Source organism: Lynx rufus, unplaced genomic scaffold, assembly GCF_022079265.1.
Source record: "Lynx rufus isolate CCGP_SWC_20201006 ecotype Redwood Valley unplaced genomic scaffold, mLynRuf1.p SCAF_22, whole genome shotgun sequence".
Classification (NCBI taxonomy): Eukaryota; Metazoa; Chordata; class Mammalia; order Carnivora; family Felidae; genus Lynx; species Lynx rufus.
This window is the reverse complement of record NW_025814837.1, coordinates 6,441,875-6,454,907: the sequence shown is the minus strand read 5'-3', so window position 1 is coordinate 6,454,907 and position 13,033 is coordinate 6,441,875. Positions and strand designations below refer to the sequence as shown.

General features: G+C 37.2%; 1 protein-coding gene across 5 annotated transcripts in view; it reads right to left on the bottom strand.

Moving 5' to 3' along the window:
- The window catches only part of RPRD1A (regulation of nuclear pre-mRNA domain containing 1A), an 81,878-nt gene that overhangs the window by 26,716 nt on the left and 42,129 nt on the right, over window positions 1–13,033 (bottom strand). Inside the window, exon 7 of one of the 5 annotated variants that reach the window (XM_047086930.1) lies at window positions 11,212–11,692. The exons of the other annotated variants lie outside the window; for them this stretch is intronic. Within the exon in view, the coding sequence (XP_046942886.1) occupies window positions 11,654–11,692 (39 nt within the window). The 3' untranslated portion in view covers window positions 11,212–11,653. Of the gene's footprint in view, window positions 1–11,211; window positions 11,693–13,033 lie in introns of those variants that run through there. 5 annotated transcript variants of the gene reach the window in all.

Here is a 13,033-nt window from a genome sequence, read left to right as displayed (position 1 = left end):
AAGAGACATGACAATTAAATGTAATGTGATAACCCAAATGGGATTCTGGAATAGAAAAAGGGCATTAGGTAAAATTTGAAAAAATTATGGAATTTAGTTAATAAAATATATCTATATTGGTTCACCAACTGTGGCAAATGTACCATACTAATATAAAATATTAACAATAAGGGAGGGGCAGTCGGTGGCTCAGTTGGTTGAGTGTCCGACTTTGGCTGAGATCATATCTCACAGTTATCATGAGTTCAAGCCCTGCGATGGGCTCTGTGCTGACAGCTCAGAACCTGGAGCCTGCTTCAGATTGTGTGTCTCCCTCTCTTTCTGCCCCTCCTCCGTTCACACTGTATCTCTCTCTCTCAAAAAATAAACATTAAAAAATAAGGGAAAATGGATATAGGCTATATGAGAACTCTGTACTATCTTCATAGCTTTTCTGTGAACTTAAAATTGCCTAAAATAGTTTATTTAAAAAGAAGTCTAGTGGACAAATTAAATATTTTCACAGATTACCAAAGCCACTTTGCATACATTCTTATCTTAAACTTCAAAAAATCCTGCAAGAGGTATCACTATCCTTGTTTTATGGATGAAAAAACTAAGAATTAGAAGACTAAGCATAAATTGCTCGAGTTATAAATGCCAGAAGCCAGCCATACAACACATTTTGTTTAATAACATTCATCAAAATTAATGAATAATAAACCAATAGATCTTAGTTATTCTTGGTCAAATGCTACAACAATCAGCATGCAAAAGGATGATATAATCAAAAATTTTTCAAGATGTTTTGTAGAATACCATTTGTATTATTCACATTCTGATGCAGATTTGCTAAGAATATTGCAAAACCAATTGCAATTTCAGATTCTGAATAACAGAATAATATACTAAATTTATTAATAAAAATATGAGGAACTGTATAATATTAAGCCTGATCTGGATACAAAATTTTTGTGAAGTCAAAAATGGTACATCTTTAGAATCTTTTGTCCAAATTATTCCTCTTTTACCTGTCAGGATCCTCATCCCATTTTTATCCATCCTTCAAGTGCCAGCTTAAACCCCAAGCCGTCCAAATGACCTTCCCTGATTACTTCTCCCACACTGAACTTTCACTACTGTTTGTTGACCACTCAACAACATCCTGCTTTGACATGCTGCTAACTATTCCCATACTACATATAGGATACACTTAAAACGTTGATGAATGAGAACACCAAAAAATAATAGAAAAAAATTTGTATCATCTGAATGGCTAAAGCCCTTTCACACAAATATATCACGTTTCTGAAGAAATGCAATATTCATAAGCAAGAAAATACAGATCTTTTCTTCATATAATGGTTGAGTTACATCCTCTAAAAAAGTTTTGAGAAGAGGATATAAATAAAAAAATTTACCTGAGTGTTTTTCTACTAGGAACAAATAACATACTTAAATTAACCAGAGGCAAACTTTACATCCTTTTCCTCTACAAATTCTGCCCTCTTTTCTATCGTAACCACCTTTGTTTAGCCAACAGCTATTTATAATATTTTATTTAATTTTAAGAGAGAGAGAGAGAGAGAAGAGAGAGATGGAGAGTGAGCAGGGGAGGGACAGAGAGAGAAGGAGACAGAGAATCACAAGTAGGCTCTGCACTGTCAACATGGAGCCCAATGTGGGACTCAAACTCACTAACTGTGAGATTATGACCTGAACAGAACAAAAGTCAGATGCTTAACTGACTGAGCCACCCAGATACCCCCTACAATATTTTAAATGAGACACAACTTAAACCCAGAACTATTTTTTAAAAGTAGTCTCTACGACCAATGTGGGGCTTGAACTCATGACCCCAGGATCAAGAGTCACACACTCCACTGACTGAGCTAGTTGGGTGTCCCCATAAGTGTATTAAGTACACACTATACTCTTGCTGGTGTATATGTTATGTATCCCAAACTCTACATCAAAAGATAGATTTTTTTCAGAACCCCAGGCTTCCTCATACCCTCTTCCAACTTTTAATCAGCTCTGTTGGGCTACTTTGGATTTAACTCACACACTGAAATAAACACAACTACTAGAATAAATGTTCTCAGGCACGAGCATGGCATGAGTATCACCTTGGGAATGAATGCTTTACAACTCACTCCTGTCAACTTTATAGAAGTCATTTACATCTCCTTCATTACTTCCTTCATTTTAACAAGGCCCATATTTCTGTCTTTAATTTACTGAAACTACCTCTGTGTTTTTTCATTTACAGACACACACCTGTCTGTCTCCATCCCAAGGACTGAAAACTATAGCACCAAGTACTTCAACATTAATGAATCAGGAGGTCTGATCTGCCTTGTGTACACTCAAAGTGGGTTAATCTGAACCTTAAGAAAACGCTTTCTTTACAGCTGAGTGTATATTGAGTATCCAATCTTCCCCATTTTAAAAGACCTACTTTAATGCCAGACACCGCCACAGGAACTTTTTCTACTTTAGTCTCACACTAACTTCCTATGTTCTGCTACTATTAGAGTTATTTCTGAACTTAAATACTACTATAGGGTTTACTAGTGGAAACACACTTTGCATCCAGCAGAGCACTGGGTATGAACAGGTCCCAGTCAATATTTCTGGGCATGAGGTCAGAAGATCTAAGTGCAAGTACTGCTTCCTCAATTTACTACCAAACGATTTTATGCAAGACTCCCTAGTATTACCTAAGCCTCAAATGCTTTCTTTATAAAATAGGGGTACGTATTTTTTAGAGTTGTGAGGATTAAATAAGTTAATGCACAAGTTTTTAAATTATGAAGTGCAAAGAAAACAAATGTCCCAAAATTTGTTCTTATTCCATTTTAGGGCTGACCCACATACAGTTGTTCAAAATTCCAATTGCTTTCAATGTTTTAACTATTTTTTGAATTTAAATATTTATATGGCTGCCTTTTTCTTGCATATGCTACTAATAATTCCTCTCTTGTGCCTTGACTGTGACTTTTTAAAAAAAAGACTTGGGATGTATGTAAGTGATGAATCACGGGAATCTACTCCTGAAGCCAAAAACTACACTGTATACACTGTATGTTAGCTAACTTGTCAATAAATTATTTAAAAATAAAATAAAATAAAAAAAAGACTTGGGAGAATTTCAACTGCTTCCACATGCGGTCATTAAAAACCATGGTCAACAACTACAAGCATCATGCCTACCAGGTCACAGCCCCCTGCTCCCTATACACTTCCTGAGAGCCACTGTAGCAGGAAGAATGCATCAAGCAAGGAAACCAAATCCCGATTCTAGTGAGCAAATTGTGCAGTGTTTGTAGGATGCAAGTTTGAACAGAGTCCAGGTTTCAGAATGCTCTGAAAACAGGGCTTTGAGAAGTCATTCTCTCACTTTTCATTTGTAAAATCAATCTTTAAAAAAATTTTTTTAATATTTATTTTTGACAGAGAGAGAGACAGGGTGAGAGCAGGGGAGAGGCAGAGAGAGAGGGGGACACAGAATCTGAAGCAGGTTCCAGGCTATGAGCTGTCAGCACAGTGCCTGATGCAGGGCTCGAACTCACAAAACAAGGTGAAATCGGACACTTAATCAACTGAGCTACCCAGACACCCCTGTAAAATCAATCTTCAGGATCCCTTTCAAGTAGAACAGTATGATGGACTGGAAAACACCCAATAAAAATAAAAAAGATATACTAGGATATTTTTTCAGCAAAGAAAACAGGAACATCTGAGCATGATGGTTAAAGACCACCCCACCCCAAAAGTATTTCTTAAAGATAGATAGGGTTGTAGTATTCTCATAACTCCTTATTTCCAACATATTCCAGAAAGCAAATATCTAAGCAATTTAATTTCTCCCTGTAGATCTCAATGTATGTATCATTAGACTGAAATATGATTCAGTTCTATTTAAAATTTCTCTATTTTATCATTATTATTAGTCCTTATTATAACTAAATATTTGAGAATTAAGTGAATTCTTGGGTCACAAAAGAACTAATGTTGAAGATAAGGCTAGTTATCTTCACTCAAAATAAATATCGAGACATAATCTTTATATTACAGAACCCCACTTTCACAATCGTGGTTCCTTTTGTTCTCTTGCAAACCCCTAAATGGTTTTGTTCTTTGACATGTATTTATGTCCTTTGCCTCTCTTAAAAAGTTAACACAAACATTTTTCTTAAGCCTCTCTCTTCAATTAAACTATAAGCTTTGATTCTCATTTTTCAGGATCCACTATAATTCATTTCATTTTGGTTCTCAGATTGGATCTCTTTCCTAGGATACAAAAAGTTAATAAAAACCCAAAAAAGGGCAGTTTTTTTCTTTTAAGGCAAAAAAAATTCCATGATGTTGGGGACTTTCTGGAGACTGATTAGTCAAGTCGGTTGCCATCTCTAGGAGAAAGAGGGAAGATCTCAGTGGTTTGCTCTAACTTATCTTCTAAAAACAAATACCCAGGGGTACCTGGGTGGCTCAGTTGGTTCAGTGTCCAACTTCAGCTCAGGTCATGATCTCACGGTTTGTGAGTTCAAGTCCCACATCACGCTCTGTGCTGACAGCATGCAGCCTGGAACCTGCTTCGGATTCTGTGTTTCCCTCTCTGCCCCTCCTTCACTCGTACTCCCTCTCTCTCTCTCTCTCCTCAAAATAAACATTAAAAAATTTTCTTAATAAATAAAAATACCCAAATTTAGCTTGGAATCCAATCCTGCTTTTGATAATTTTTTTTAAAATATAAAACACAGGTATCAAATCCTCTCTCATTTCTTCTCACATCCCAGTCCTCTCTGATGGAGTTATTTTTCCCTGACAGTGTGCAGCTTTACCATTTAATGGGAAATACTTAGGGTAAATGAATAACCTCTACACACCCTCTGACATCCTTTGAAGGCTTACTATCATTCTCTTAAATAAGTTTTCTAAAGACAGATTTTACTTTAAAAATATCCTTGAAATGAGCAATTTCCACCTGTTAAGTTTCAATTCTATTACTGCAAAGGTTCATTAGCCTTCTAAATTGTTAGCAAACAAGTAGAAAAGACAGTTTACTCAGGGACTAATTTTTCTGCAAGGAACCCAATGCCCACCTGGCTAGCAACTGAGTTTTGGAAAATCAATGCTAACTTGTAATGAGGATACTGTTATAATTAAGTTTATGTATTTCTAGATGTAATTTAGTATACTGTGACCCTAACTAAAATTTTGATATACTTACTAAATGCCAATCATTGTTCTAAGTGATCCATTTAATCTTCATAAGTAGAATTATTAACCATACACTACAAATAATGAAACTAGAGCACAATCAACCATTGATTAAGAAACTTCCTCAAAGTCAACAGATTAAGGAGCAAAAAGGAATTCAAACCTAGACAGTCTGGGTTCAGAGTCTTCATGCTTAACCATTAAGCTACCCTGCCTTTCATATCTTGGAATTATTAACGGGATGGGTATTCTGAAGTAGGTTATCCAACTGAAAGCTACTTAATACCAAATACAGGACCACCACAGTGACAGGGCTAATTCATATCCATAAAACAAAATCCTGTAACTAAACGAATTGTGACTTGTATTAGGTAGTCTAATTCTGCCATTAAAACATCTCTGGAGGGGGCGCCTGGTGGCTCAGTCGGTTAAGCATCTGACTTTGGCTCAGACTTCGATATGCTGGCTCAGGAGTTCGAGCCCTGCCATGGGCTCTGTGTCAACAGCTCAGATTCTGCATCTCCCTCCCTCCCTCTCTTTCTCTGCCCCTTCCTCTTTCACACACTGTCTCTCTCTCAAAAACAGAAATTAAAAAAAAAAATCTCTGGAATTCCCAATAGTGGAGAGTTGTCCTTTTCTTATGAATTATAGCACATGGGCCTATTAATGTTTTTAAACACAAGAGACCAATAAAAAACAGCAACACAAAGACACAAGGGAAAAGACACAAGGGGCTAGTCCAATTAGGAATGATGACGAATATTCCAGGAAAGCAGAACCTGCTGATAATGTTTTGACTTTGGTGGGGAAGAGGCTGTCCAGAAGCTAATAGCATATAACTTAGGCTGATTCTATTTATTAAACAACTTAAAAATCAAGTAAGGAGGGTTGCCTGGGTGGCAGTCAGTTAAGTGTCAAACTCTTGATTTTGGCTCAGGTCATGATCTCACAGTTCATGCCATTCATGCCATCAAGCTCTGCACTGACAATGCGGAGTCTGCTTGGGATTCTCCTCTCTCTGCCCCTTCCCTGCTCACGCTCTCAAAATAAATAAATTTTAAAAACCAAGTGGGGAGAAGAAATTTAAGTAAATGAGCTATAACAATCAAGGTGATTTTTTCTATTTGTACTAAAGTTTAAATGAGGAAGTAGACTTAGTCATGCTATCTTTATTCTCGTCTTCCTGTCAAGTTTTTAGCCTCACTCCCTTAGTATGTATTATCCAGTTACTAAAGAATGACTCTCAGGGTCATAAAGATCAGCTAATCTGGGGCTTCCCAAATTGGGTGTCTCATGGAACACTGCTGCACAAGGTTTTAACAGGCAGACCATAACTCAGAGATTCTGGGCTGTTTTGAAGCAAAAAATAAGTTTCTTAGCTACATCCCTGCTCCAACCCTTAATATGCTCATGTCCAGGGCAAAGCTCCAAGAGCAGAATCTGCTTTGTAAAATTCCTCAAAATCACTGAAACACATTTTTGATGAATACATCCTACCATCTTGCAGGGCTAATAGTTTATATATAGAATACAAACAAGAGACCCGACATTTCTCCTGTCCTGGTCATTCAACCTCTTCTTGACAACTTCCAACAGCAAATGCACTACTTTATTTAACCTTCATTCTTGAAGAATAGTTTAATTGGATACAGAGTTTTAGGTTGGTGATGTTTTCTTTCAACACTTTTCATTCCTCTTCCCTTCTTCCTTGAGTGGTTCAGCTGAGAAACCTGCTCTAATTCTCATCCTATAGGTTAAGAGGTATCCCTTGCCCCAGTTCTTTCAAGGTTTTATCTTGGTTTTCTACAGTTTGAAGATATGTCTAAGTGTAGACTGTGGGTTTGTTTTTTTGTTTTGTTTCGTTTTTTGTAATCCTGCCTCGTATTTTTCTTGGAATTTCCTAATCAGTGGTTTGATGTCAGTCATTAATTTTGAAAATTCTTGGTCATTACTTCTTCAAATACTTCTTCTGCTTCAATTGTTCTCCCGGTGTTCCAAGAATATGCATGACATCTTTCCAAAATGATCCCATAATTCTTGAATCTTCTGTGTTGGGCTTTTTTTTTCCTTTTTGCATTTCAGTTTGGAAATTTCTATTGACCTATTACATAGCTGATAGGTCATTTCCCCAGCAATGTCCAATCTACCGAGGTGACCACCAAAGGCACTCATTTGTCATTGTTTCTCATTTCTAGCATGGTACCTACTTTTCCATTAGAGTTATTAACATATTAATCAGTTACTTTAAACGCCTGGTCTGACATCTCCAAAAGTTGTGTCCTACATGAATCTGTTTTGTCTCTTCAGACCGTTTCGTGACTTCTGACATGCCCTGTAATTTTTTCAAAAGCTGAACTTGATTATCAGGAACTGGGGTAAGTAGGCCTTTATTGTGAGGTTTTATCTTAATCTGGCCAGGAGTTGGGCTGTGTTTGCTGTACATACAGATGGCAGAGGCTGAAACTCATTACTTTAATAGTTCTTTCATATTAATGTCATTTCTAACTAGCAGAATGGTCTTGTCACCTGTAACATACCCACTGGTCCTAGTTTTGCACTCTTGCCTAAACCCAACTCATCTCTTCTGACAGTTTTCAAAGCATGTGAAGATAGGTAGCACAAGTCTGATCTCTGATATCCCCATTTCCTTCAACTGTTCTCCAAGGTATTGTGTCTCTATTTCTTTGCCATCCTGGCCCGTACCTCTGGATACACTGTAGTTAATTCCATTAGCCAATGTGCAATCCAGAGTTGAATACAGAAACCCAGCTGTGACTGAACCAGCTTTCAAAGAAACAGAACTTACTTGGCATATTCTGAAAACTTGGTGTAGCTTAACACTGTTTATACCAGCTACGTCACAATGCTAACTGCTACATGACCAGTGCTTTCTCTCATGAAATGATGCCAAGCCATGTCCTAACTGTATTGATGCAGTGAGTTTAGGAGGAAATAACTGGAAGTTTTTAAGCAGAAAAAGTAATGCAAGATTCCCACAGATCCCCATTAATTTTGCACTGGTTACGGAACAAAGGTCATTAAACTGTGAATCACTGTTCGTCTCAGAGGTGGCTCTAATTCAACTGAAGTTGTAAGCAAATTTATGTGCATATGTGGATTTTTCAAAGATGCTGGCAACTCAAAAAAGGTTAACAACGTCTATGTTCTTCTCGTATTCTATAATCTTCCTGATTTTCATGAACACTCCTTTTTTTTTTAAATAAAAAAAAAAACCTAAACACACTTAACCATATTCCCAAAAGTCAAACGGTAACTAGAATTTTATGAAGAATTAGAATACAAAACATATTAACTGCAGCATAATGTTAGGTCTAGCATCTAGTAAGTCATCAAATTGATCAAGTTTACTGATAATGAGCTGCCTTAATATCTATGCATTTTGTTGTATGTGCATTGTTTTAAAATGTATTGTTAAATAAATGCATTGCTTATTAATCCTAAAACCTCCCAAGAATGTTACTTTATATTAGAGTCAGATGACTGGATCTTAGAAAGGTTCCAAGGAGAACAGGCTTTGCTCTGAAGCAGTTACTTTCTCCAAAAACTGATCTGAACACGGCCAGATTCAGGAGATGCTTAAAAAAGAATTCTCATGTTAGGAAGTTAAGTCTGACAGAGCTCTAGGAGACTGTTAGCATAAATGGTGCACAGTTCTCCTTAAACTTTTCATTTACTGAACTACATGAGAGGTTCACATTTTACTTGAACAAGTCTGATGTGTGCAATGGTATTAAAATTATCAAGACTTAAGTTCTAGTTCTAACACAAATCTTACTTCAAAAGCAAGAAGTGGATAAATTAAATGGCATAGTTACAATACCACTACTCCCCTAATTACAATGGTGTGCTGAAGGAATTAGACATAAAGAGGCAATGACTTTTATTAAAATTTAAATATTCTTGATAGTACATATTCCTCCACAATTTTGTCACAGAGACCTAGTTCTTTAAATAGGTCCAACAGGTATAACTTATTTAATTTAATATGGATAAATGGTCTTTTTCCCCCTTAAAGCTCCACTCCTATTTGAAATGAAGGAAACCCGACTTCAGCCAGGTCACGATCTCGCGGTCCGTGAGTTCGAGCCCCGCATCAGGCTCTGGGCTGATGGCTCGGAGCCTGGAGCCTGTTTCCGATTCTGTGTCTCCCTCTCTCTCTGCCCCTCCCCCGTTCATGCTCTGTCTCTCTCTGTCCCAAAAATAAATAAAAAAAACGTTGAAAAAAAAATTTATGAAATGAAGGAAACAAAAAAAAATAAATAAAATAAATGCTGGCCAGCAGCTGTCGATGTTTAGAAAATCACTTACACAATTTAAATAAATGAAACTGAATATACACAACTACTTAAAAACAAAAGAGTGGAACAAGTACATCAAAATATTAATTAAATGTTTTCACTGGTTCATGTAAACCAGTGAATGTTTTTTTGTTATTTCTTTTTCAGTATTTTCTGGATTTTTTCTTCTCCTTTTAAGTAGGCTCCACGCCCAATGTGGGACTTGAACTCACAACCCTGAGATGAAGAGTCACATGCTCTACCGACTAAGCCAGCCAGGCACCCCTACTTTCTATAATAAACATGTATTGTTTTTATGCTGGGAGACTACTGTATGAAGAAAATGGCATATTGCTTTTATAAGTTGAATTAAGATAAAGTACTTAGAAATTTCCAAGTATAACATAAGGGATAGGGGGAAAAGTCAAGAGCACTGAACTTTAGAACGTTAATAGACCTTATAATACATCTACATCCTAAGGTTGAGAAAAGAACAGGTTTGATACTATACAATTTCTTCAAGTTCATATAGTAAATTCTAGAACCCATAACCCTTAAGTTCTAGGTTCATTATTCTAAATCCATACTCTATTCACTGAAGACTAAGATATCCAAGTAGAATGTAAATGTAAATTTGTACATACGGTATGGCTATTAACTGTTTTTCAAGATAAAAATTTTTTTGTTTACTTATTTTGAGTGAGAGACAGAAGGGGGGGGGGGAGAGGGGCAGAGAGAGGGAGACAGAATCCCAAGCAAGCTCCAAACTGTCAGCACAGAGTCTGACATGGGGCTCAATCTCATGAAACCATGAGATCATGAACTGAGCCAAGAGCAAGAGTTGGGATGCTTAACTGACTGAGCCACCCAGGTGCTCCCCGCCCCCATTTTTTATTACAGTTTACAATAATGTTTCAAATCTATGATTTTCATAAGACAAAAGAAAATGTATGAAAATGTTCTCAGGAGCTAAGTGGTTTTAATGTATTCATTTAAATGGATTTTTCAAATTTCCTTGGCATATGTTAATATTTCTGAGCCTCAGTGTTCTCATTTGTAAAACATGTGTAACTATAGTTATCTACCTCATAGAGCTACAAATAAAAACCGGACCAATACTTACAAAAATTTTGTTCTAAAATGTAATTTACTTTTATTCACATTTTTAGGAATGCATTACATGGAAGGATGGAGCACTGACTTACTATATTAAGTTTAAACTTCATCAGTAGCTTTACTTTTTCAGAATCTCACAAAGTAGCTCACTTGTCCCACTGTTTGTCTTATACTCCCATTTTACAGCCATTATGACTTTAATGCTATTGCTTATAGTTTGCTTGCTTACTTGCCTAGAATTCCCAACCATTCCTTTGTTGATAAGAATAAGAAAAGTAGAGAGCTTTCCCTAACAGGGTTATGAGGACACTCTATCTGCTGATGGCTACTCATTAGAGGCGGGCTGGGACCTCCAGGTGTTTAGGCACTTTCAGCACATCACAATGCTGGGTTTTCTTTTTTCTAAAGTTTATTTATTTATTTTGAGGGAGACCGTGGCTGAGGGGAGTGGCAGGGGGAGAGGGAGAGAAAATCCCAAGCAGGCCACATGGTCAGCACGGTGCCTGACACAGGGCCTGATCCCATGAACCATGAGATCAAGACCTGGGCTGAAATCAAGAGTCGGACATTTAACTGACCGAGCCACCAGGCGCATCCTTTTTTCCCCTCAAGTTTACTTACTTTGAAAGGGAGAGGGAGAGAGAGAAAAGGAGACAGGTTTCTATGAACTATTTCCTAGGGGAAATTTCTTCCCTCTGATTCTTATATATTGTCTTTCTGAAAATGCTTGGTGGTTCTGGTGATATTATCTTATGTAACTACAGACTGTAAGTACAACCTGCCTGGGTTGTCAGTAAAGTGGGCAAGATCCAACATGGATTACAGCAGTGAGTGGTTTTCCAGATACAGATGATCACCATCACTCCTGGGCCTCACCAGGCAGAAGGAACACTGCTTTTCCTCTGCTCCAAGATCCCATACAGACAGGTTCCTCACCACTGCAATCTGGTCCAAGAAAGGAGATGCACAGGAGCTGACCCTCCTGGTTATTTCCACTGGAGCACTTTCAGTTCCAACCTCCTGCTTCCAGGTGTTCAATGTGGGGCAAAGAGCATTTGTGTAAACGCTCCCACCTGAAGAAGAGTAAATGCCAAGATGTGGTTCCTCTCTTCAATTCCTGCTCAGTATCTGCCTTCTAAGAATACTGCCATAGGGGGCACCTACTGCATTTCTTCTATTAGAGCAGAGCTATTACGTATTTTATATATAGTAAATAAAACTTCATTTCTCATATATCTCTCCATTTTATCTATACCTATCTTTTAAGCAAGGCTGATCAATCATTACAAACAGAACTTTCTGTGACAATGAAAATGTTTTGTATTTACACTGTCCAACAAAGTAGCCAAAAGCCACATGAGGCTATTGTGCATCTGAAATCTGGATAGTGCTGAGGATTTAAACTTTGTTTTATTTAATTTTAATTATTTTTTTTTAGTTTATTTATTTTGAGAGAGCAAGCAGAGAGAGAATCCCAAGCAGGCTCCAGAGCATCAGAGCAGAGCCCGACGCGGGGCTCAAACCCACAAACTGAGATCATGACCTGAATCGAAATCAACAGTCAGATGCTTAGCTGACTGAGCCACCCAGGCCCCTAATTTTAACTAATTTAAATAGCACAAACAGCAAGGGGCCTACTGAATAGTGCATGCAGCTATCTCTCTATATTTCACCTCAATTCCTTCATCTTGTCTTTCCATTTTATTTCTCTCCCCTCACTTACCCTCTTTTCATTAGATCTTTTTATTTTGCGTTTATGCAAATAAGATACGTAACATAATATATAAGGTATCTTTATATACATCTTTATTAGTTACACTAAGTTTTATATATTTATTCTAACATCTTAAAATAGAAGTCATGGGTAGAATGTCTGAACAACTATCCTGCTTTTGTTTTTTCTATGGAATAGAATGAAAATCTAAATCATCAAGGAAATCATGTGACACTCTGACTGCAAGTCTCTTAACATAATCAACTACACTCCAGAACACTGGGGTGAAATATAGAAAACATTTTAGACTAACTTAATTTCTGAGACAATTACCTTCAAGAAATCATGAAAAATTACAAAAAGGGTGAATTGTACCTAATTTTGCAAATTATTACAGTATTGCAAATACCGTACCTAATTTTATTTATTTGGTACCTAATTTTATTTTTTTTTTATTTTTTTTTCAACGTTTATTTATTTTTGGGACAGAGAGAGACAGAGCATGAACGGGGGAGGGGCAGAGAGAGAGGGAGACACAGAATCGGAAACAGGCTCCAGACTCTGAGCCATCAGCCCAGAGCCTGATGCGGGGCTCGAACTCACGGACCGCGAGATCGTGACCTGGCTGAAGTCGGATGCTTAACCGACTGCGCCACCCAGGCGCCCCTGGTACCTAATTTTAAAGAGGTAGATTCCATAA